The sequence below is a fragment of the Phyllobates terribilis genome, unplaced genomic scaffold (assembly GCF_046119375.1).
Source record: "Phyllobates terribilis strain yellow unplaced genomic scaffold, ASM4611937v1 Scaffold_7__3_contigs__length_470593459, whole genome shotgun sequence".
Taxonomy (NCBI): Eukaryota; Metazoa; Chordata; class Amphibia; order Anura; family Dendrobatidae; genus Phyllobates; species Phyllobates terribilis.
Genome location: NW_027362767.1, coordinates 426516549 through 426541741, shown reverse-complemented (window position 1 = coordinate 426541741; position 25193 = coordinate 426516549). Strand labels below are relative to the sequence as shown.

The 25193-nt window shown below is 44.0% G+C and overlaps 1 protein-coding gene across 1 annotated transcript; it reads left to right on the top strand.

Moving 5' to 3' along the window:
• The first annotated feature begins 930 nt into the window (after nt 1–930).
• Nucleotides 931–25193, top strand: LOC141155188 (major histocompatibility complex class I-related gene protein-like). Its single transcript, XM_073641908.1, has 5 exons — nt 931–1052; nt 3373–3630; nt 18775–19050; nt 20266–20541; nt 22773–25193. The coding sequence occupies exons 1-5, from the start codon at nt 989–991 to the stop codon at nt 22916–22918; spliced, it is 1020 nt and encodes a 339-aa protein (XP_073498009.1). The 5' UTR covers nt 931–988; the 3' UTR covers nt 22919–25193.

Sequence of the window (25193 nt, the reverse complement as noted above, 5' to 3'; positions counted from 1 at the left end):
AGTTTTCCACCATCCACTGTCTTTTGTTGCTGTCATCTCTTCAGACTCCTGCGATTTCCACAATTAGGACCTAATGCTCATCAAGACTTGTTGGTTAACACATCGTTTGCTGTAAGCATCACAAACTGATATTTAGAGACTATTCAGTCCGCTGCATTCACTTTTGAAATCTCCACTGACTTCACAAACTCTCAAACCTGCTGGTCAACCTTCTGATTGCCTCCTGCTGGTTAGCCCACCGTTTGCTACAAGCATCACAAACTGTTATTAGAGTATTCACAGTAAGCTATTATCTCCTGTGGTTTCTGCTACCTACTTCCATGTGCTGACTCAGACATGCCTCGCTTGTTTTTCTGCCATCCAGCATAGCCCGTTGTCCAGGTCCCTTCGGCTCGCACCCCCTTCCAACCTGCTGTGCCAGCACAGTGGGTCTGAACGTTCACCTTGATCCACAGCTTCATGAATCCATCTTTTTTTGGATATCTTGTGGTGGAAATACCCTTTTATGATATCAGTCTTCAAATTAACAAATAGATATGCTAAAACTGATTACATGAGAGTTCACGAAACCCTGCCCAATGCATAACTAAATATTACAGAACTCACGGTATTGCTTATTAGCTGGGGCAATGGGATTACATATATGGAGAAGGTGGCTTCTTATACATAGGGCCACTGCAATATGTATGTAACTGAAAATCTATAGAGGGATATACATTAGTGCATATATTATTAGGAGGCTGAATTTGACGACATTAACAACTTTCTTATTCTCTAGAGCCTATAAATATTATACAACATTACAGACAAGACCGGTTTATACAATCTTGTGGGAATTATGATTATTAATCTGACAATGGAGTTTTAGGTGCCAGCTGGGAACACACCCTAAAACTTCTAAAATGCTCTATAAAAGGGTGGCATACACTTAGGCTGTGCCAGTCTCTGCCAGTCCAACACCTAAAAGACTAAAGAAATCTTCACTACGATGAAGGGATGTTTGTTACTGGAAGCTCTGCTCCTCTTCGTTTCTGTTGGTTTTGCCCTTTCAGGTAATATGTTCTCGTAGGTGAGAGCCTGAGTAACAATAGAAATACTTTTTTTTACTTATTTCCACAGATTGGCGGATCCTCTGAGTTGCTTTATAAGATTTGATTCAGGACTGATGGAATTTGGACTCTTACGTAGCAAAAAAAGCAAGTTGAAAATGGTCTTAGGTCCCATTTACAGTTCGTTCATGCGCTCTTCATTTTGTTTTTTAATGCATCGCTCACGTAGCTTTTATAGCCTATGGGTCCAGTCACACGTACTTTTTTTGTGGACAATTGGTAGCCAAAATAAAAGCATACACAATCGGAGTTTGGTCGGGCTAAAGTCACACGTCAATAAATAGGTCCATAAAGTAACAGATCGCACACCTTCTGTGTTGCATTTTGTGTTGTTCGTTGCAAGTCATGGAAATGTGAATGGAGCCCCATACACATGAGATAATAGCCGGCCGAACCTTCGTTTGCTGTCTCCCTCAGACACAAGAACGCTTGGTCGAGTGCTCCTGTGTTGTCTCTCAGAGAGTAGCTGCCACTGCCAGCCTGCTCTGTCCCCTCCACATTCCTCTGCAAAGGTTTATCTCTAGGGAGAAAGAAAGAATCACCCGGTGGAGAAGATCACCTTCCAGCGCAGGCGGCTCCGGAGGTCTGCACCGGCTCCGGAAGCCATACCTGTTCCATTAGAAAATCACAGCACCGCTGCATCCTGTGATTGGCTGCAGCTGTCAGGTGACTAGAAAAGTGCATCATTGGATCCGAGTAAGCGCTGGAAGATGAGTTTGCCTCCATTTTTTATTTTTAAAACAATTCATGGCTAAGGATAAAAAATAAAAAAAAATATTTCACTGTTGGGCAACTTCTTTAAGTGATTAAAGCAAAACCAAAGAAATGAGCTGGAACACACGTTACTATAAGTGCAATGTGTAGGTGCATAGTCACACTGTGACCTTTTAACAGACAAAACCTAGGATACAAAAATGACAAAATACCCTGCAGTAAATAAATAAATAGTAATAATACATGTAAATAACATAGGGAACTTAGATAACAGTATTTTGATTATAAAAAAAAAAGCGTAAAAGTCATCCCACCACGACAAGGTGCACCCAATTAGAATGGACTCTAACTCTTGTACCTCACCTCGCAATGTGTCAGCCGACCTCAAAGGGGGGCAGAGCTGGACCCGGACCTGACTGTTTTGCTCCTGCCTGTGGAATACTATATAGACAAGATGCACAGAACAAAAAGCAGGAGCCACAAAAAGAGGAGTACACCTTGTCGTGGTGGGATGGCTTTTACACTCTTTAGATCAAAATATCAACTAAGTCCTCTATATTATTTACATGTACTATTACTATATACTTATTTACTTACTATAGGGCCTTTCTCCTATTGTTTCTATCCTAGGTTTAGTCTCTTTAAGTCATTGCTGATGCTGCTGTGAGAACAGGATGCGAGTTACTTCTACAGACGCAAAAAGCTTGGGTAAAATATCCATAATATTCTTGCAATATTCTTAAACGATCCCTCACTCACATCATTTGTCTATTTACAGTGTATGCGAGCAAAAAATAATTAATGGATGCAGTCATTTTAAACGGCCTCTCACATGATTACATTTTTGCAGGAATGTATATTGGGTGAAAATCAAAGTAGTACTGGAAATTGTGCACCATTAGAAATTTGTATCCAAAGTAGAAGAATCAAAACTGTGTCTGTGATCCCATTACTGTCAGTGAATCAAATTTGTGGCCAATCCAATGTGCACCCAATGAGCCATAATGAAGCACCAGTTTGTGATGCTTGTGATATACATTGATCCGAGCATGTATCTGACGTCTGTATAATTACATCCTCTGTGCGTTCTCTCCTGTACAGGTAGATCCGAGCATGTATCTGACGTCTGTATAATTACATCCTCCGTGCGTTCTCTCCTGTACAGGTAGATCCGAGCATGTATCTGACGTCTGTATAATTACATCCTCTGTGCGTTCTCTCCTGTACAGGTAGATCCGAGCATGTATCTGACGTCTGTATAATTACATCCTCCGTGCGTTCTCTCCTGTACAGGTAGATCCGAGCATGTATCTGACGTCTATATAATTACATCCTCTGTGCGTTCTCTCCTGTACAGGTAGCTCCGAGCATGTATCTGACGTCTGTATAATTACATCCTCTGTGCGTTCTCTCCTGTACAGGTAGATCCGAGCATGTATCTGACGTCTGTATAATTACATCCTCTGTGCGTCCTCTCCTGTACAGGTAGATCCGAGCATGTATCTGACGTCTGTATAATTACATCCTCTGTGCGTTCTCTCCTGTACAGGCAGCCACTCTCATTACTTCTACACGACTCTGACCTACAATTCATCGTTCGATTCTGCTTCCTACTACATGACAAGGACGATTGATGACATCACTCTATACTGGTTTGACAGCGACAACAGAGTAATAGAGCGCAGAGTTCCCTGGCTTAAGGGGCCCAATGCATCTCTATTTATTTTCAGTATACGTTCACAAAGATATCATACAGGAATGCAACAACTGTTATATGGGATTATGCAGCATCTAAATCACACAGAGGGTAAGTCTTGCATTTACTTGATACACTTCTATTTGAGAAAGAAGAAAAAATATATTCAAATAGATATCTTACCGTCCAGGTCAGGAGCTTACATAAAAATCATGGGGCCCCGTAGCAAAGTTTTTATTTATTTTTTATTTTTTAAACAATGTGTTTATTGAGTTTTGCACAAAAATCAGAACATACAATCTATAGGGCCAACAGATGCCCAAAACTGTGCCCCAACCTCTGGGCTTACAAAATGTACAAAATGAACAGTATAAAAATAAAATAAAAGGAAAATATATATACATAAAAGAAAACAAAAGAAAAAAGAATGGATTAATTACATTAAATTCCCCATATATTAGATGGTTGTGAGAAATAATTTATATCCGTAAGTGCCGTGAATGTCGCATGGCTCATATTTTGCTCTATTGCAAGATCGGAGGTGCAAGGTAGGGAGAGGGGCCCAGAATCGTCCCACGCGTCACCCAAACTCAGAACAGCGCACAAAATATCCCGCTTCCTCAATGTTCCCCATGTATAGACAATGGGCTGTTTAACCAAGGTTCCCATATTTTATCAGTTTTCTTCTTTGCCTTGAGTGTGTGTGCCAGAGCCCTTTCATATTGACAGTTCGTGCTTAGTCTGGTCACTATCTCCCCCACCGTAGGGATGCCCACTCCTTTCCATTTAGCTGTGATAGCTGATCTAACTGCGATCAGAATACCGTAGCAAAGTTTTAATTGCACCTCAATAATAAAATAAATAAATAATATTCGTCACAGAATAGCACAGCTCACAACTTTGCAGTCTTTACAAAGTAAGTTTCTTCCAACTGAAGCCCTAGATTCCCCTTTCATTGCACCCATGAAGTATGCCAACAAAAGCGCCTCCACACCCACAGTATGATGATCCTACTGTACCCACCTCAACTCACTCAGCAAAATTTGGTGACCCTAACACAGTATGATCCCCGAACTGTGACCCCCACACAGCCCTCTATGCAGTTTAATGGGCCTACATACAACATAATACACTTGCCATTGGCGGTACGCCACTGTTCCAGATACAGTAGATTGTAAATCCTGTGAAAAAAAAAAAGTGCAATCTGTGGAATATATTAATCTCATAAATCCAAATACTTGACTGAAAAAAACAGAAATGTAGAAATTTTTGCAAATTTATTAACAAAGAAAAACTGAAATATCACATGGTCATAAGTATTCAGACCCTTTGCTCAGTATTGAGTAGAAGCCCCCTTTTGAGCTAGTACAGCCATGAGTCTTCTTGGGAATGATGTAACAAGTTTTTCACACCTGGATTTGGGGTTCCTCTGCCATTCTTCCTTGCAGATCCTCTCCAGTTCCGTCAGGTTGGATGGTGAACGTTGGTGGACAGCCATTTTCAGGTCTCTCCAGAGATGCTCAATTGGGTTTAGGTCAGGGCTCTGGCTGGGCCGGTCAAGAATGGTCGCAGAGTTGTTCTGAAGCTACTCCTTTGTTATTTTAGCTGTGTGCTTAGGGTCATTGTCTTGTTGGAAGGTGAACCTTCAGCCAAGTCTGAGGTCCTGAGCACTCTGGAAGAGGTTTTCATCCAGGATATCTGTGTACTTGGCCGCATTCATGTTTCTTTCAATTCCAACCAGTCGTCCTGTCCCTGCAGCTGAAAAACACCCCCATGGCATGATGCTGCCACCACCATGTTTCACTGTTGGGATTTTTTTCAGTGAAGATGGGGTGAAAAGTGTACTTTAATGAGAAAAAAATGAACTTTTAGAATTTACCAAATGGCTGCAATGAAACAAAGAGTGAAAAATGTAAAGGGGTCTGAATACTTTCCGTACCCACTGTATATGGCAATGACACCATAGGTTTGTGAAGGTCTCTGATATTATGCACTATGGGAGACTTTAACATCCCAATTGGCGATCCTCTTTCCCCATCTGCCACGCATCTTTTATCATTAACCTCCTCCTTCGGCCTTTCACAGCTTGCTAATTCTCCTACACATGAGGACGGGAACACATTGGACCTGATCTTCTCCCGGCTTTGCTCAGTACATGACTTTACTAACTCTCCCCTTCCACTCTCTGACCATAATCTTCTTTCATTCTGTCAAGAACTGTGACTCTACTCAAGACACTCCCACCGTCCACACTTATAGAAATTTACGCGCCATTAACACCCAGAAATTTATAAAAAGGTTGCAATCATCATTGGCCCCAATCTCCTCCCTCTCATGTCCCGACTCTGCATTGAAGCATTATAACAAAATAATGCTATGCGCCCTGGATGAAGCCGCACCTCCTACACAAAGAACAATTCGGCATAGACGGCGACAACCCTGGCACACGCCTCAAACACGTCTTCTCCAGAGGTACTCCAGGTGCGCTGAACGGCTGTGGAGAAAATCAAATCTGCCCGAAGATTTCCTCCACTATAAATTTATGCTGAAAACATATAACTCTGCCCTTCACCTCTCCAAACAAACCTACTTTAACAACCTCATCATCTCACTTTCCAATAATCCTAAACGACTCTTTGACACATTTCATTCTCTCCTCAATCAAACAGCACAGGCCCCGACCACCGACCTCAGCGCTGACGATCTGGCTAACTATTTCAAAGAAAAAATTGACCATATCCGACAGGAAATTTTCTCCCAATCCCCAAATGTTATGCATGCTCCCCCCCGCCACATTGTATCTTGCTCATTTTCTGACTTCGAACCAGTCACGGAAGATGAAGTGATCCGGCTCCTTGCATCTTCTCGCCCTACCACCTGCACCAGCGACCCTATTCCCTCACATCTCCTTCAGTCCCTTGCTCCAGCTGTCACCTCTCACCTAACTAAAATTTTCAACCTTTCCCTCTCATCTGGTATCTTTCCCTCTTCTTTTAAACACGCCAGCATACAACCATTACTTAAAAAACCATCCCTCGACCAGAACTGCACGGCCAACTACAGACCTGTTTCCAATCTTCCCTTTATCTCTAAACTCCTGGAACGCCTGGTCCACTCCCGTCTAATCCGCTATCTCTCAGACAACTCTCTTCTTGACCCTTTACAATCTGGTTTCCGCTCTTTACATTCTACTGAAACTGCCCTCACTAAAGTCTCTAATGATCTACTAACAGCTAAATCTAATGGTCACTACTCCCTGCTGATTCTCCTGGATCTCTCTGCAGCATTCGACACTGTGGATCATCAGCTCCTCCTCACTATGCTCCGCACTATTGGCCTCAAGGACACGGTTCTCTCCTGGTTCTCCTCTTATCTCTCTGACCGCTCCTTCTCTGTGTCTTTTGCCGGCTCCTCCTCCTCCCTACTTCCTCTTACTGTCGGGGTTCCTCAAGGATCAGTCCTAGGCCCCCTTCTTTTCTCCTTATACACCGCTCCTATTGGACAAACAATCAGTAGATTCGGTTTTCAGTACCATCTCTATGCTGATGACACCCAATTATACACCTCTGCTCCGGACATCACCCCTGCATTACTACAAAAGACCAGTGATTGTCTTTCTGCTGTGTCTAACATTATGTCCTCCCTCTACCTAAAACTGAATCTGTCAAAAACTGAACTACTCGTCTTTCCTCCCTCCATTAATCTACCTGTGCCCGATATTGCCATCTCCGTTTGTGACTCAACCATTACTCCCCAGCTACAAGCCCGCTGTCTTGGGGTCATTTTTGATTCAGATCTTTCTTTCACTCCTCACATCAAATCACTCGCTCGTTCATGTCATCTACACCTCAAAAACATCTCAAGAATCAGGACTTTTCTCACCTTTGACTCGGCAAAAACTCTTACTGTCGCTCTTATTCATTCTCGTCTTGACTATTGCAACGCTCTACTAATCGGTCTCCCTCTTACTAAACTCTCCCCTCTCCAATCCGTCCTGAACGCAGCAGCCAGGATCATATTCCTCGCCAACCGCTACTCCGATGCCTCTTCCCTGTGCCAGTCATTGCACTGGTTACCCATCCAATATAGAGTTCGTTTTAAACTTATCACGCTTACCCACAAAGCGCTCCATGCTTCAGTACCCCCCTACATCTCCTCCCTTGTCTCAGTCTACCACCCAACACGTGCCCTCCGTTCTGCCAATGACTTGAAACTAAAATCCTCCATAATCCGAACTTCCCACTCCCGTCTCCAAGATTTCTCGCGTGCTGCGCCAATTCTCTGGAATGCACTACCCAGGACAGTTCGATTAATTCCCAATAACCACAGTTTCAAGCGAACCCTAAAAACACATTTCTTTAGACTGGCGTATCACCTAAACACACTCTGTCCATCCCAGCTTTCCCCCATATTAAAATCTTCTTCAACTTCGGGTTCAAACCAACCATGCACATAAAAGCCTCTGTCAGGACTGCACACATACTGGCTGGCGACCAGTCCATGTATTATTATTTATCCTATTCAGTATATCAAGGCTGCATTATACAATATATGTACTTTTTACCTTTTGTGTCTCCCCCACTTCCTCATAGACTGTAAGCTCGCGAGCAGGGCCCTCACTCCGTTCGATATGAGATATGCTTATTCTGTATTGTCTGTATAAGTCCCCCTAAAATTTGTAAAGTGCTGCGGAATATGTTGGCGCTATAAAAATAAACTATTATTATTATTATTATATGCACTTTATTTAATTATATCATAGCCTTGCCTTTCCACCCAGGTGACTTTGTATATCAATCAATTTTTTATGACATATACAGTGGGTCATTGATTTCCATCAATGGAAATCAAATTTATTAACCAATGGAGGCCTGGATTTGGAGTCACCCCCAAAATTAAAGTGGAAAAATACACTACAGGCTGATCCAACTTTGATGTAATGTCCTTAAAACAAGTCAAAATGAGGCTCAGTATTGTGTGTGGCCTCCACGTGCCTGTATGACCTCCCTACAACGCCTGGGCCTGCTCCTGATGAGGCTGAGTATTGTGTGTGGCCTCCACGTGCCTGTATGACCTCCCTACAACGCCTGGGCATGCTCCTGATGAGGCTCAGTATTGTGTGTGGCCTCCACGTGCCTGTATGACCTCCCTACAATGCCTGGGCCTGCTCCTGATGAGGTTGCAAATGGTCTCCTGTGGGATCTCCTCCCAGACCTGGACTAAAGCATCCGCCAACTCCTGGACAGTCTGTGGTACAACGTGACGTTGATGGATGGAGCGAGACATGATGTTCCAGAAGTGCTCAATCGGATTCAGGTCTGGGGAATGGGCGGGCCAGTTCATAGCTTCAATACCTTCATCTTGCAGGAACTGCTGACACACTCCAGCCACATGAGGTCTGGCATTGTCCTGCATTAGGAGGAACCCAGGGCCAACCGCACCAGCATATGGTCTCACAAGGGGTCTGAGGATCTCATTTCGGTACCTAATGACAGTCAGGCTACCTCTGGTGAGCACATGGAGGGCTGTGCGGCCCTCCAAAGAAATGTCACCCCACATCAGCAAACCGGTCATGCTGAAGGATGTTGCAGGCAGTAGATCGCTCTCCACGGCGTCTCCAGACTCTGTCACATCTGTCACATGTGCTCAGTGTGAACCTGCTTTCATCTCTGAAGAGCACAGGGCGCCAGTGGCGACTTTGCCAATCCTGGTGTTCTGTGGCAAACGCCAAGCGTCCTGCACGGTGTTGGGCTGTGAGCACAACCCCCATCTGTGGACGTCAGGCCCTCATACCACCCTCATGGAGTCGGTTTCTAACCGTTTGTGCAGACGCATGCACATTTGTGGCCTGCTGGAGGTCATTTTGCAGGGCTCTGGCAGTGTACCTCCTTGCACAAAGGCGGAGGTAGCGGTCCTGCTGCTGGGTTGTTGCCCTTCTACGGCCCCCTCCATGTCTCCTGGTGTACTGGCCTGTCTCCTGGTAGTGCCTCCAGCCTCTGGACACTACGCTGACAGACAGCAAACCTTCTTGCCACAGCTCGCATTGATGTGCCATCCTGGCTGAGCTGCACTACCTGAGCAACTTCTGTGGGTTGTAGAGTCCGTCTCATGCTACCACGAGTGTGAAAGCACAACCAACATTCAAAAGTGACCAAAACATCAGCCAGAAAGCATTGGTACTGAGATGTGGTCTGTGGTCCACACCTGCAGAACCACTCCTTTATTGAGGGTGTCTTGATAATTGCCAATAATTTCCATCTATTGTCTATTCCATTTGCACAACAGCATGTGAAATTGATTGTCAATCAGTGTTGCTTCCTAAGTGAACAGTTTGATTTCACAGAAGTTTGATTTACTTGGAGTTATATTCTGTTGTTTAAGTGTTCCCTTTATTTTTTTAGCAGTGTATATATTTTTTTTCCAATTAGTCTTGAATATTGCTCACAATACAAAACTATTTTGTTTATCGACAAAATAATCCTTTTTTCCCCACTTATAAGCCACTTCTCTTCCACACCTGAATTTAACATTCCTCTCAGGTCTGTCTTGTAAAAATAAGAGGGACTACCAGGTCAAAAAGAGACCAGATTACAGTTGCCTATTGAAGCCTATGGAGAAGGGAAGAGGAGCAAAGTGAAAAAGATAGGCACAAACATGTTCTGCTTTCTAGTAAGAGTTCATCTTATCCCAGTGCGGTATTGACAGCTACACTGCACAGAACTGCTGTATATGTCCTCAGTGCTGCTGCTTTCTGGTAAGTAGAAAAGAGCAATAGCTCAGCAGACAGGAAAACTGACCATGGAGCAAGAGGTCACCGGATCAAATCCCCAAATTGAGCCATGACACCATAAAAACTTGAATGACTTTGAAAATGTTGCACTGCTCCTAGTCATGAAACACTGATTGCAGTGTTATTTTTCAAAAATTATGTTGAGAAGAGAGAACTTTTAAATTCCTATTTTGCATCTGTGTTCTCTAAAAAAGCAAATGTAACATGAATTTATCTTCACCGTGCTATCGAAGGAATAAAATAATCCCCACTATCTATGAACAGAGAGATGGTGAGGGAACACTTAGCTAATTTAAATGAATTTAAATATCCTGGTCCAGATTAATTACATCCTAAGGTACTGAAAGAGATAGCAGAGGAAATTGCAGAACCATTAGCCAGAATCTTTGAAAATTCCTGGAGAACAGGATAAGTCCCATAAGATTGGAGAAGAGCAAATGTTCCTATCTTCAAAAAAGGAAAGAACATACAATCCTTTGCCTCCAAACACAGACAGCCACCTCATGCCCCCTCCTGCTCCCACCTACTAACGCTTTCTCTGCTCCTCCTTACTGCCGGCAACATCTCTCCACATCCCGGTCCTCCTCACCACATCTCTACACTCACTTCCACCTCCTATCCACGATCTATCCCAAACTCTCGTAACCCTTCTAACCTTATACCCATCCGCCCAGCCCCTGCTTCCCTAGTCCCCCTAACAGGAGCTCTATGGAACGCTCGCTCCGTCTGCAACAAACTTTCCTACATTCACGATCTCTTCATCACTAACAAGCTTTCCTTCCTCGGCATCACTGAAACCTGGCTCAACCCCTCCGACACAGCCTCTCCTGCTGCACTTTCGTATGGCGGATTCCACCTCTCCCATACCCCCCGCCCCACCAGCAAGCACGGTGGAGGAATAGGTTTCCTCCTCTCAGAAAACTGCTCCTTCACCCATATCCCACTGCCGCCCTCAATTACTCTCCCCTCTTTTGAAGTGCACTGCGTGCGCATCTACTCCCCATCCAACCTTCAACTGGCTGTCATCTACCGCCCCCCAGGATCAACCACCTTCTTTGACCACTTCACCACTTGGCTACTTCATTTCCTCTCCGTTGACATCCCCACTATCCTCATGGGCGACTTTAACATCCCCATTGACACTTCCCTCTCAGCTGCCTCTAAGCTTCTATCCCTCACTTCCTCCTTTGGTCTTACCCAGTGGTCTTCCACACCCACCCACAAAGACGGCCACACACTGGACCTCATCTTCACCCGCCTCTGTTCCCTATCTAACCTCTCTAACTCACCTCTCCCTCTTTCTGACCACAACTTACTCACATTCTCTTCTCTCTCCTCTCCAGGGCAACAATCCCCACTCCACAAACTTGCATACCCTCGCAGAAATCTCAAACACCTTGACCTACACTCACTCTCTGAATCCCTCCTCCCTCTTACAGACATTAGTTCCTTACATGATGCAGATGTTGCTGCCACTTTATACAACACCACAACCGCTGCAGCTCTCGATTCGGTCGCCCCCCTCACACCTACCAAGGTTCGCACAATCAACAGACAACCCTGGCACACCAGCCTAACTAAAGAACTGCGACGGGCCTCCAGGGTTGTTGAGCGTAGATGGAAAAAGTCCCACTCCCATGAGCACTTCATCGCATTCAAACAGTCCCTCAATACCTTCAAGTCCACACTCACTGCAGCAAAACAAACATACTTTGCATCTCTCATATCCTCCCTGTCTCACAACCCCAAACAACTATTCAACACCTTCAATTCTCTCCTCCGTCCCCCAGTGCCTCCTCCCTCTCCTCTTATTTCAGCCGAAGACTTTGCCTCCTTCTAGAAGCAGAAGATTAACACCATCAGACAAAGCTTTTGCCTAAAGCCCCCACAGCCCCTCCCCACACCTACTCAACCTCCTTCCTCCAAAACCACCTTCTCCACAATTTCTGAAGATCAACTTTCCTCCTTACTCTCCAAATCAAACCTCACCACCTGTAAACTTGACCCAATCCCATCCCACCTCATCCCAAACCTTACCACTATCTTCATCCCAGCCCTAGCCCACCTCTTCAACCTGTCACTAACAACTGGCGTCTTCCCTTCATGCTTCAAACATGCCTCAATCACACCCATCCTCAAAAAGCCCTCCCTTGACCCATCCTCTCTGACTAGCTATTGCCCCATATCACTTCTCCCCTATGCCTCAAAACTACTGGAACAACATGTCCATTCTGAACTGTCCTCCCACCTCTCCTCCTGCTCCCTCTTTGACCGCCTACAATCTGGTTTCCGACCGCACCATTCTACTGAAACTGCACTGACTAAAGTCACCAACGACCTACTAACCGCCAAATCTAAGCGACACTACTCTGTCCTCCTCCTCCTAGACCTGTCATCTGCCTCTGACACAGTGGACCATTCCCTCTTACTACAGACTCTCTCATCTATCGGCATCACAGACTTGGCCCTATCCTGGATCTCCTCATACCTAACAGACCGGACATTCAGTGTCTCCCACTCACACACCACCTCCTCATCTCGCCCCCTATCTGTCGGTGTCCCCCAAGGTTCAGTTCTAGGACCGCTGCTCTTCTCCATCTACACCTTCGGCCTGGGACAGCTCATAGAGTCTCACGGCTTTCATTATCACCTCTATGCTAATGACACACAGATCTACCTCTCTGGACCCGATATCTCCTCCCTACTAACCAGAATCCCACAATGTCTGTCTGCTATTTCATCCTTCTTCTCTGCCAGATTTCTAAAACTTAACATGGACAAAACAGAATTCATCATCTTTCCGCCATCTCATTCAACCCCCCCAACTGACCTATCTATCAACGTCAATGCCTGCCCACTCTCCCCAGTCCCTCAAGCTCGCTGCCTTGGGGTAACCCTGGACTCTGAGCTCTCCTTCAAACCACATATCCAAGCCCTTTCCACTTCCTGCTGACTCCAACTCAAAAATATCTCCCGGATCCGCACATTCCTCAACCATGAATCTGCAAAAACACTAGTGCATGCCCTCATCATCTCCCGCCTTGACTACTGCAACCTCCTGCTCTGTGGCCTCCCCTCTAACACTCTCGCACCTCTCCAATCTATCCTAAACTCTGCTGCTCGACTAATCCACCTGTCCCCCCGCTATTCCCCGGCCTCTCCTCTCTGTCAATCCCTTCACTGGCCCCCATTGCTCAGAGACTCCAGTTCAAAACCCTAACCATGACATACAAAGCCATTCACAACCTGTCTCCTCCATATATCTCTGACCTAGTGTCCCGTTACATACCCGCACGCAACCTCCGATCCTCACAAGATCTCCTTCTCTACTCCCCTCTTATCTCCTCCTCCCACAATCGCATACAAGATTTCTCCCGTGCTTCCCCCCTACTCTGGAACTCTCTACCCCAACGTATCAGACTCTCGCCTACCGTGGAAATCTTAAAAAGGAACATGAAGACAAACCTCTTCCGACAAGCCTACAACCTGCAGTAACCACCGCTCCACCATACCGCTGCACGACCAGCTCTACCCTCACCTACTGTATCCTCACCCATCCCTTGTAGATTGTGAGCCCTCGTGGGCAGGGTCCTCGCTCCTCCTGTACCAGTCGCTGTCATATTGTGTTCAAGATTATTGTAATTGTTCTTGAATTATACCCCTTTTTCACATGTAAAGTGCTATAATAATAATAATAATAAGATTGGAGAAGAGCAAATGTTCCTATCTTCAAAAAAGGAAAGAAGAAGGAGCAAGAAAATTACAGGCCAGTTAGTCTTACTTCTATACCATGAAAGATCTTTGAACAAATTCTGAAACAGCAAGTATGTAAGTACTTGGTCAAGAATATAGTAATTAACCAGAGACAACATGGGTTTGAAGCAAACAAGTCATGCCAGACTAATCTAATTTCCTTGTATGATGAAATCACTGACTGGGTGGATCAGGGAAATGCGGTAAATATAATATAATATATCTTGACTTCAGAAAAGCATTTGATACAGTGCCTTGTGAAAGTATTTGGCCCCCTTGAACTTTTCTACCTTTTGCCACTTTTCTGGCTTCAAACATAAAGATATAAAATTCTAATTTTTGGGGGAAGAATCAACAACAAGTGGGACACAATCGTGAAGTGGAACGAAATTTATTGGATATTTTAAACTTTTTAACAAATTTAAAACTGAAAAGTGGGGCGTGCAATATTATTCGGCCCCTTTACTTTCAGTGCAGCAAACTCACTCCAGAAGTTCAGTGAGGATCTCTGAATGATCCAATGTTGTCCTAAATGACTGGTAATGATAAGTAGAATCCACCTGTGTGTAATCAAGTCTCCGTATAAATGCACCTGCTCTGTGATAGTCTCAGGGTCCTGTTTCAAGTGCAGAGAGCATCACGAAGACCAAGGAACAGACCAGGCAGGTCCAAGATACTGTTGTGGCAAAGTGTAAAGCCGGATTTTGATACAAAAAGATTTCCCAAGTTTTGAACCTCTCAAGGAGAACTGTGCAAGCGATCATATTGAAATGGAAGGAGTATCAGACCACTGCAAATCTACCAAGACCCGGCCGTCCCTCTAAACTTTCATCTCGAACAAGGAGAAGACTGATCAGAGATGCAGCCAAAAGGCCCATGATCACTCTGGATCAACTGCAGAGATCTACAGCTGAGGTGGGAGAGTCTGTCCATAGGACAACAATCAGTCGTACACTGCACAAATCTGGCCTTTATGGAAGAGTGGCAAGAAGAAAGCCATTTCTCAAAGATATCCATAAAAAGTCTCGTTTGAAGTTTGCCACAAGCCACCTGGGAGACACACCAAACATGTGGAATAAGGTGCTCTAGTCAGATGAAACTAAAATCAAACTTTTTGGCCACAATGCAAAACTATATGTTTGGCGTAAAAGCAACACAACTCATCACCCTCAAAACACCACCCCCACTGTCAAACATGGTGGTGGCAGCATCATGGTTTGGGCCTGCTTTTCTTCAGCAGGGACAGGGAAGATGGTTAAAATTGATGGGAAGATGGACGGAGCCAAATACAGGACCATTCTGGAAGAAAACCTGTTGGAGTCTGCAAAAAACCTGACACTGGGACGGAGATTTATCTTCCAGCAAGACAATGATCCCAAACATAAAGCAAAATCTACAATGGAATGGTTCAAAAATAAACGTATCCAGGTGTTAGAATGGCCAAGTCAAAGTCCAGACCTGAATCCAATCGAGAATCTGTGGAAAGAGCTGAAAACTGCTGTTCACAAACGCTCTCCATCCAACCTCACTGAGCTCGAGCTGTTTTGCAAGGAAGAATGGGCAAGAATTTCAGCCTCTCGATGTGCAAAACTGATAGAGACATACCCCAAGCGACTTGCAGCTGTAATCGCAGCAAAAGGTGGTGCTACAAAGTATTAACTCAAGGGGGCCGAATAATATTGCACGCCCCACTTTTCAGTTTTAAATTTGTTAAAAAAGTTTAAAATATCCAATAAATTTCGTTCCACTTCACGATTGTGTCCCACTTGTTGTTGATTCTTCTCAAAAAATTAGAATTTTATATCTTTACGTTTGAAGCCAGAAATGTGGCAAAAGGTAGAAAAGTTCAAGGGGGCCAAATACTTTCACAAGGCACTGTAAAGTATCACATACTATCCTTATTGAAAAAATGACCAAGTATGGGATTGAAAAGGCTACGGTTGGGTGGATTCATAACTGGCTCAGTGATCATACTCAAAGAGTGGTAATAAATGTTGCACATCCAATTTGAAGAGTGTTTCCAGTGGGGTACCACAAGGCTCTGTCCTGGCCCCAGTGTTGTTCAACATTTTTTTTATAAATGATCTAGATAAGGGAACTGAAGGTAAACTAAACAAATTTGCAGATGATGCAAACCTAGGAGGGATCGCTAACACTAGAGAAGACAGAGAAAGGATTGAGAAGGATCTAGATAAGCTTGAACAATGTGCAGCGACTAATAGAAAGGTATTTAACAGGGGAAAATGCAAGATTCTCCATCTGGGCAAAAAATGAAAATAACATCTATATAATGGGAGGAATAGAACTAAGCAACAGCACATGTGAAAAAGACTTGGGTATACTAATAGATCACAGACTGCACATGAGTCAACAGTGTGATGCAGCAGCAAAAAAGGCAAACACAGTTCTGGGATGTATTAAGAGAAGCATAGAGTCTAGAGCACGTGAAGTAATTATCCCCCTCTACTCCTCCTTGGCCAGACCTCATCTGGAATACTGTGTCTAGTTCTGGGCACCACATTTTAAAAAAGACATCGAAAAACTGGAGCAAGTTCAGAGAAGAGCTGCCAGAATGGATACCAATCTGCAAACACTGTCCTACAAGGAACGGTTAAAGGATCTGGGAATGTTTAACTAACAAAAAAGAAGACTGAGAGGAGACTTAATAGCTGTCTAGAAATATCTGAAGAGCTGTCACACTGTAGAGGGATCATCCTTATTCTCATTTGCACATGGAACATGAGAAGCAATGGGATGAAACTGAAAGGGAGAAGATACAGACTAGATATTAGAAAAAACGTTCTGACAGGGTGATCAATGAGTGGAACAGGTGGCCACGAGAGGTGGTGAGTTCTCCTTCAACGGACGTCTTCAAACAGAGGCTGGACAGACATCTGTCTGAAATGGTTTAGTGAATCCTGTATTCAGCAGAGGGTTGGACACGATGACCCTGGACATTCCTTCCAACTCTAACACTGTATGATTCTATGAAGTATTTATCTTATCCCAGGGCTGTAAGTTCAGTTACACTGCTCAGTATTGCTGTATATGTCCTCAATGCTTCTGATTTCTAGTAAATATTTATCTTAGCCCAGTGCTATATTTACAGCTATGCTGCTCAGTCCTCCTGTATCTGTCCTCGATGCTGCTGCTTTCTAGTAAGTATTTATCTTATTCAAGTGCTGTAAGTACAGCTACACTGCTCAGTGCTGCTGTATAATGTCTCAAATGCTGCTACTTTCTAGTAAGTGTTGATCATATCCCAATGCTGGATTCACAGTTACTCAGTACTGCTGTATAATGTCCTCTATGCTGCTTCTGCTTTTGAACATGTGCTACATTGAGATAGGAGAGCAGGAATTGTTCAAATCAAAGGGCAGTGTAAGAACATATAGACTTTCTATTGAGTCTGTAGACCACTCCATGCTCTATAATTGTCTGACCGCGCTTCTGCTCCTCGGTTTGAGTGATCATTGGCAGTGTCTGAATTATTAAACAACTTACTTACACTTCAAAGTGAATCTGTTGCTTGATTTCCAATTATAAACGTCATGCATTATTAAATATGTCTGTTAGATCTGATGTATTTACTTTGAAAATCAATGTAAGAAAGGCTATATAATCCTGACATTAAAATCAACATTTTATGAGCCCAGCCAAAGAAAGAGAGAGATCTCCTAAGTCCAACTGTATTTATTGTTTGCACGCCCAGCTTGACTGACAGTTGCAGCTTATATTGAGTATTGCGAAATTCCAGAAGCAGCAGGAAGGACAATGAGGAGCTGTCAGTAAGGGAATGTGATTGAGACAGAACTTTTACAGATTATACAATCTAACTTGGATTTTCACAGTAAGTACACCAGCCTCATCAGGTGTAAGAGATCTATTTAATAATGTATGCACAGCGATACCTGCCGTGTCCCTGCACTGCAATACACACTGCCGGCCAGAGGCCGGCAGCAGACATTGGCTTGTCAGTGACGGGCGGCACATGGCAGTGATGTCATGCGCTGCCTGCGCTGACACTCCGAAGTCAGCTGCCGGCTTCTGCGCTGGCCATAGAAGAAGACAACGCATGCCGTGGGAGCGGGGGAAGGTGGGAAGACTCATTTGTTTTTTAAATGTGTTGGATAAGAACAAAGGACATTATACTAGGAAGGGGCGCAAAATCAGGGTTATTATACCAGGAAAGGGCCCATGATGGGGGCACATTATGCCAGGAAAGGTCCCAGGATGGTGGCACATTACACCAGTAAGGGGCCCAGGATAGGGGACATTATACCAGAAAGAGGCCTAGGATGGAGGACATTGTTATAGGATGGAGCTCATGATGGAAGCTTTATTACTGGAAGGAGCCATGATGGGGCGAGATTATTACAGGAAGGATCCATCTTATTACATGGGGGGGTGAACACACTTGTCTTTATATAATATAGAACGCTACAAGGGCCCATATATCTGACCAACATGCAGGTGGGGGCCCAGGTCCAGATTTTGCCCCAAGGCCTATCGGACTATAGTTACAGCACTGCATGTGATGATCACGGTATACAGAGCTCTGACATCTGTAATGACGGGTTCCATTTGATGACTAGAAGTAGAGATCTTAAAAACGTGCGGATTTGATATAGAAAGTATAGATTAAATGGCTAAAATATAAGTCCTCGGTTTACTGTAGAATAACCGGATTACTTTTCTTCTTTCATTAATAGGATTCCACATTCTGCAGATCTCAGAAGGATGCACGCGGTGTGATAACGGCTCGGTCCAGGCTACATTAAGTCATCGCTATGATGGAGATCCATTTATGTCTTTCAATATGGAGACAGAGAGGTGGACAGCGGAGACGCCGGAAGGCGAGACGATCGCACAAAGCTTTAATTCTAATAAAACTGTACTAGAGCAGATCCACCATGATATGACGAATACCTGTGTGTCACACATCACCGAGCTGCTGGCACTGGGAAACTGCACATTTAATAGGAAAGGTAACGCAGACACAGCTCAGGGTGCGTTCACACTTCTGTTCCAGCCTTTTTCCATCAAAAATTGATGGAAAAAAAATTTCTGCCATATTGCTTCGGGGTTTTTTCTCAGCCGTTTTAAAAAAATTGAAGGAGGTAAACCGTGTAAACTTTTTCCTGGTCACTTAGCAATGGATTGTATGAAAATTTTAATAAGCGGTAAATTGCAAAAGTACTTGTTTTTACACCACTCTCCGACAATATCCAGCTGTGAAGATGAGAATAGTCCTATAGCTCTTCTATCTATCTGTCAGCTTTTTCGCAGGGTTAAAACTAACGTTAGTGACACCTAGGTAGAAATCCTAAAAGTCGATATTGACCCTTTAACGAGCTACACATGATTTAGGATAAGGATCCAAAAAAGAAAGTACATTTCCAGACTCATGTTTTGGGGTGTTTGCCCCTCATCAGTGCAAAGCATGAGAGCTGTTAGGCTGGTTGAGAGACCTCTGACAGAGGTTGTAAGGGGAAACTTTTCTTTTTGAAGAGTGCCAACTCAGCGTAAGGAGACTTATAGGCTGTTCAATGTTCCTCTGAGAATTTAAATATGCAAATATTCTCTTCAGGAAGGAAGAAGACTAGAACTCTAGTGCCACTGATTGGATGTAGCAAACTTAAACTATCATATAAGTCGATATTGTCCCTTGCCACATAACTTAGGAGATGAAGAAGCCAATCCAGACTCTCCATTTGCAGATACGTGTTTCGGGGTGTTTACCCCTTGTCAGTGAAAGGCAGGAGGTCTGATTTGGCTGGGTGACAAGCCTCTGTTCAGGTGTTTAAGGGGGAACGTTTCTACTTTGTGACGTATTTTTGGCAGCATGACTTATTTAGGTTATACGCTCACAATGATGGATATACCACAATCCAACATGTTCAGCCACACAGGTGCTTGTGGGAAAGGGCCTTTGATATGAAGATGATCCTCCTGTCCTGACTTATGGATATTTTCTCCTCTAAGGAAACATGGCACTAGATGGGTGGTCTTTTTGGCTTCTGATTTGGATTTAGATTCATCCAATGGCCAATGCAGAGAAATCTGTAGCCAGGGAAATCCAGCAAAATCACCTGTTTGCCAGGGAACCAAACCCATGGCAGTTAGATTTCTGTTGTGGCTCTTATGTAGGTAGGAATAAGTCCCAAACTTGGGAAGATTAAATCATGTTTTTCCTCTTACAGAAGCCCCAGTTGTGAAGGTGTCCAATTTTCCTGTAGAAGATGGCACACTTAAGGTGCACTGCCGGGCGTATGGACATTACCCCAAAAACATCTCCATAATGTGGTACAAGAATGGACAACAGATATCGGAGGAGATGATGGAAAGGACGACCCTGCCATTACTGGACCTGACGTATCTGACCTCTTTATTGTTCAATGTCACGTCCATGGCTGATGATGTGTATACCTGTAGGGTCAACCACAGTAGTATGCTGCGGGACTTCACCCAGGACTGGAGTAAGTGGAGTAAAATATTATGTACTGATTATAAGAATCCAGAAAGCAAATAAATCTGCAGCATATCCATGATATTTAGATGTACTCTAATGCTGCTGAGCTGCGTGTTAGTTTTATAGTTAGGTTAATGGGGTAATCTTGTGTATGTATTGGCCTATAACTGAAATATATCATTACATAATGAGGTCCAAACTCTGGGACCCACACCTATACTGAGAATTAATACAATGCTGTATTGCCACTCCTGGCTGTGCTGTAAAATGAGCCCCTGAACCTCTGATGAAGAAAGTGTGGTGGCGAAACATGTCAAGGGAAGGTGACCTTGTTTCTGAGTTTTTATTCACTACGGTGGTTGTCGCAGTCTGGCAAACACACCATCAACATAACTAGTGCAGCAATAGAAATAGTTCTCTCAATTAGGGAGCAATATTGGAAAATCCAAACATTAAACACTATTTATACCACCATAATAATTTAGATAGTGCTTTTAAAAAAGCTAGAAGGTATGATTGAAGAGGCTTAACATTTTTTATGTACATTTGGACAATTGTATATGTTTAGAGAACTGCAGTCAGACAAGGTTTATAGCTCCACTGCCTCCTACTACAGTTCCTTTCTCTCTTTGGTGAACATTCAGGGTCTTCCAGTCCCACACGACCTCCTCATCCTGCCCCCTCTCTGTTGGAGTCCCTCAAGACTCTGTCCTAGGACCCCTACTCTTCTCCATCTATACCGTTGGCCTGGAACAACTCATGAAGTCCCATGGCTTCCAGTATCTTCTGTACGGTGACGACACTCAGATTTACCGCTCTGGCCCAGATGTCACCTCTCTGCTGTCCAGAATCCCAGCATGTCTATCAGCCATATCCTCCTTCTTATCCTCCCGCTTCCTCAAGCTCAATGTGGACAAAACTGAAATCATCTTTCCTCCATCTTACATATCTTCCCTACCCGATCTATCTATCACAATAAATGACATCACGCTTTCCCCTGTACTGGGCATCTGCTGCCTCGGAGTAACCCTTGACTCTGCCCTGTCCTTCAAACCCCACATCCAAGCTCTCGCCACCTCCTGTCACCTCCAGCTCAAAAATATTTCCGGAATTCTTCATCCTTTCCTTGACCCTCAATCTACTAAAATACTAGTGCATGCCCTCATCATCTCCCGCCTCAACTACTGCAACATCCTCCTCTGTGGCCTACCTGCTAACACTCTCGCACCCCTCCAGTCCATCCTTAACTTGCTGCGCGACTAATCGAATCCATCTCTCTCCTCGCTACTCCTCCGCTTCTCCCCTTTACAAATCCCTTCATTGGCTCCCAATTTCCAACAAACCCAGTTCAAACTACTAACATTGACCTACAAAGCCATCCATACTCTGTCTCCTCCGTACATCTCTGAACTAATATTCCGATATTTTCCCTCATGTAATCTCCGGTCCTCCCATGACCTCCTTCTCACCTCCACACTTATTCGTTCCTCACCCAATCGCCTCCATATCTTCACAGTTTGTTTTTATTTTTAACTTGAAACCCTATTTCTTGCTATCAAATTAATAGCTATATGATGGAAGGGAAATTATTCAACTCTACTGTCCTGGATTAGTTAATTCAATAGTCCCATATGAAAGCATAGTACACCACGATAGGGGAGGCCCAAAGAAGTTTTCAAAGGTTTGGGATTTTTGGATTCTTCACACTCGACAGTCACATCAGACAGAAATGTCATTTCAATGGTTATCTCTCGTATAACACATTCCCGTAATTCCCCTGATTAGTTTTTTAGTTTTTACTCGCAAAACAAGTTCTATATCTCCCCATTATTGACCCATTGTAATTTGTAGCTTAGCTCTGGTTGCTTGTATTATACTGTATTATATTTGCGTTGATTTTTTACATTGTTTTATTCTTTTTGCTATATGGAACGTTTTTTATGACTTTGGTTTACCGCTGACATCTGTGCACTGTATGGTCTCCTGGTATTGTATTCAGCTATATTTTTCTGTCTAATTCCCTTTGATCCTCCTATAAATCACCAATGATCTGTAGTTACTTGTACTCTGTACGTTCGGCACCAGATGTCAATAAAACGATTAATAAAAAAAAAAGGACAAATCCCAAGAACCATTAAATGATGGCAGTTCTCAGTGATATCTTACGTTTACTCCTCTCTGCTCATTGATATTAATCGTTGACTCTATGATAAAACTTTCTGTGTTTTCTTTACTCAGGAATTTCAAGTGATTTTGGAAATCTATACAGCGCCCCCTCTGGCCGATATGTAGGGGCAGTGATCGCTATCTGCCTGGCCGTCATTCTCATCGTCGTCTTCATTGTATTTGGTTCAGTTTCCTTTGCAAAAAACAGGAGACAATGACGGATATTCCTATGGAAGGGACTTATGGAGTGGGGTAACACAACTGGCCGTAAACCCTCCGACCGCTCCTTACATAAAGCTGATTATCATTTCACCAAACTAATGGTTGTTCCACAAGTATGGTGGCGTCTGATGGTGCAGGAAACTTACACTGCCTTCAGTTATCGTGACAACACTGACGCGTCTGTATCTGCCAATCTACATATATCTACGTATCTGCCAATCTACATATGACATTACTGTGAGCCGGCCGCCGGTTGTGTCTGCTCTGTAGGACAGTGATGTCCTTCAGGAACCACATGATGAAGGATGATTGACAATGATTTTTGCGTTGGCAGCCATGTTTGTCTGTATTTATGAGCAGTCTATTGTACGGTATATACAATAACCTATGGGGACAGAGAACTGATTTACTTCTGTTGGTAATGTTGGGTGTATTCTATGGCATTTATTTCTAATTTAGAATGCAATAATGCCGCCCCCTAAAGTAATGATGCCACCTTTGTGTCACTGTCCAGAAAAAAATAAAGTTTATGCTCCCTTAAAGTTTCCTTCTCCCCTGCGTACAGAGCGGCCGGCACCGGTGGAGCAATGTACTGACATCACTATGGTCATGATTCCGGCGTCTTCTAGGTCATGCACCACCTGTGGTCTACTGGGCAGGGGGCCTGTGCTTCTCTGCTCTGCCACATGTTACAACTACATTGGCTTCATGTGGCTGTTGATACCGGGGTGGACATCTGCAGCAGAATTATGGGGATTGTGCGCTGCGCTAGCGATGCCACTGACCACTAGTATGGGACACTTTTATCTTTGTTAGAATGGGGCAACAGTGCACTATTTTCTATGGGGCTACTGAAGTGCTGAATTTGACTCTTTTTTTGCAGCCCCAGAGAGAATGAATGCGCCGCGGTTGGGTGCACTGCTGATCCATTCTACCCGTTCTGGCAGTTCGTGGAGTTTCTGCTAGTCAGACCCTTCTGTAATGCACCTTTAAACGATAAAGATGTGAGAAATTAGTCAATTTAGCAACATTTGAATATTTAGCGATGCTCCAAAAAGCTCCGCTCAGCTCCTCACCTTGGTGCTTGCTGCTTTCTTCGTGATGCAGAATGACAATAATGTCATTGCACCGTCTGCATCGTTTAGCAGAAGCCAAGGCAGCAGCTAGAAGACAGCGGGGGACATCAGTCTGGAGGTCAGTTTCTTGCTTTATTGCGGACGCTCAGTGGGATTAATTTCTTAATTCAATATGCAAATTGCCTCTTCAGAGAAAAAGAGGACTTGTACTCTATAGCGCCACCTATTGGAAGCAGCAATCCTACAAGTCACAATCAACCCTTTAACGAGTCGTGCAATATGAGGATAAAAGCCAAATCAGAAACTCAATTTGCAGACACGGTGTTTCGGGCTGTTGGCCCTCGTCAGTGCAAAGTATGCGTACTATTTCTATTTCTTAATTCAGGGATTTTAGTGGTATTGGGCTGCCCTCTAGAGGTAAATTCTGAGAATGCAGTTCTCAAGAGCTTTCTGTAGGAAGCATGAATAGAAAGCAACAGCAAAGTTTAAAGTTGAGCATGTAAGTAGGGGGCAGAGAGACCGGATATCTCTGTACCCTGTGCTGTGTGCACGGCGCATACACCGACTCACGGAAAAGAATCAATAGGAGCTGTATAATGTGGCTTCATTGACAGTCATCCAATATGGAGGCACTTGCACTTTTAACATTGCAGAACATCAAATATATACAGTCTCTGATATCTCTTCCTTTCATTGCGCCCGAGTTTGTGTCTCTCCAGGGCATTATACCCCTCTATCACAGGTGATCACCCATCTCCAGATCCAGTGAGGTTCGCACCCAAGTGGAATTTTCTGCCGCTCTCCACACCAGTCACTCTCTGTGTCTCTGCGCTTCAGTCCTTTGCCCTCACAGTCACTTCATAGTGTCCTCACAGTACCCTTATAGTGCCCTCAGTGTCCTCATTGTGACGTCACAGTCCCCTCATAATTCCCTCACAGTTCCCTCATAATGCACTCACAGTAACTTCACAATCTCCTCATAGAGCCCTCACAGTCCCTGCATAGTATCCTCACAGTCTCCTCACAGTCTCCTCCTACGCAAATGACAGTCACAGAAGCAATGTTCCCTCTGGAACCTGGTGCGGCACACAGTTCAAAATGATACACAATAAGGGTGAGCCAGCTCCTAAATAACCTCCGTCTGTCACATACACTGTCTGCCCAGCCTCCTGGACAACTGGACAACAGACCTTAA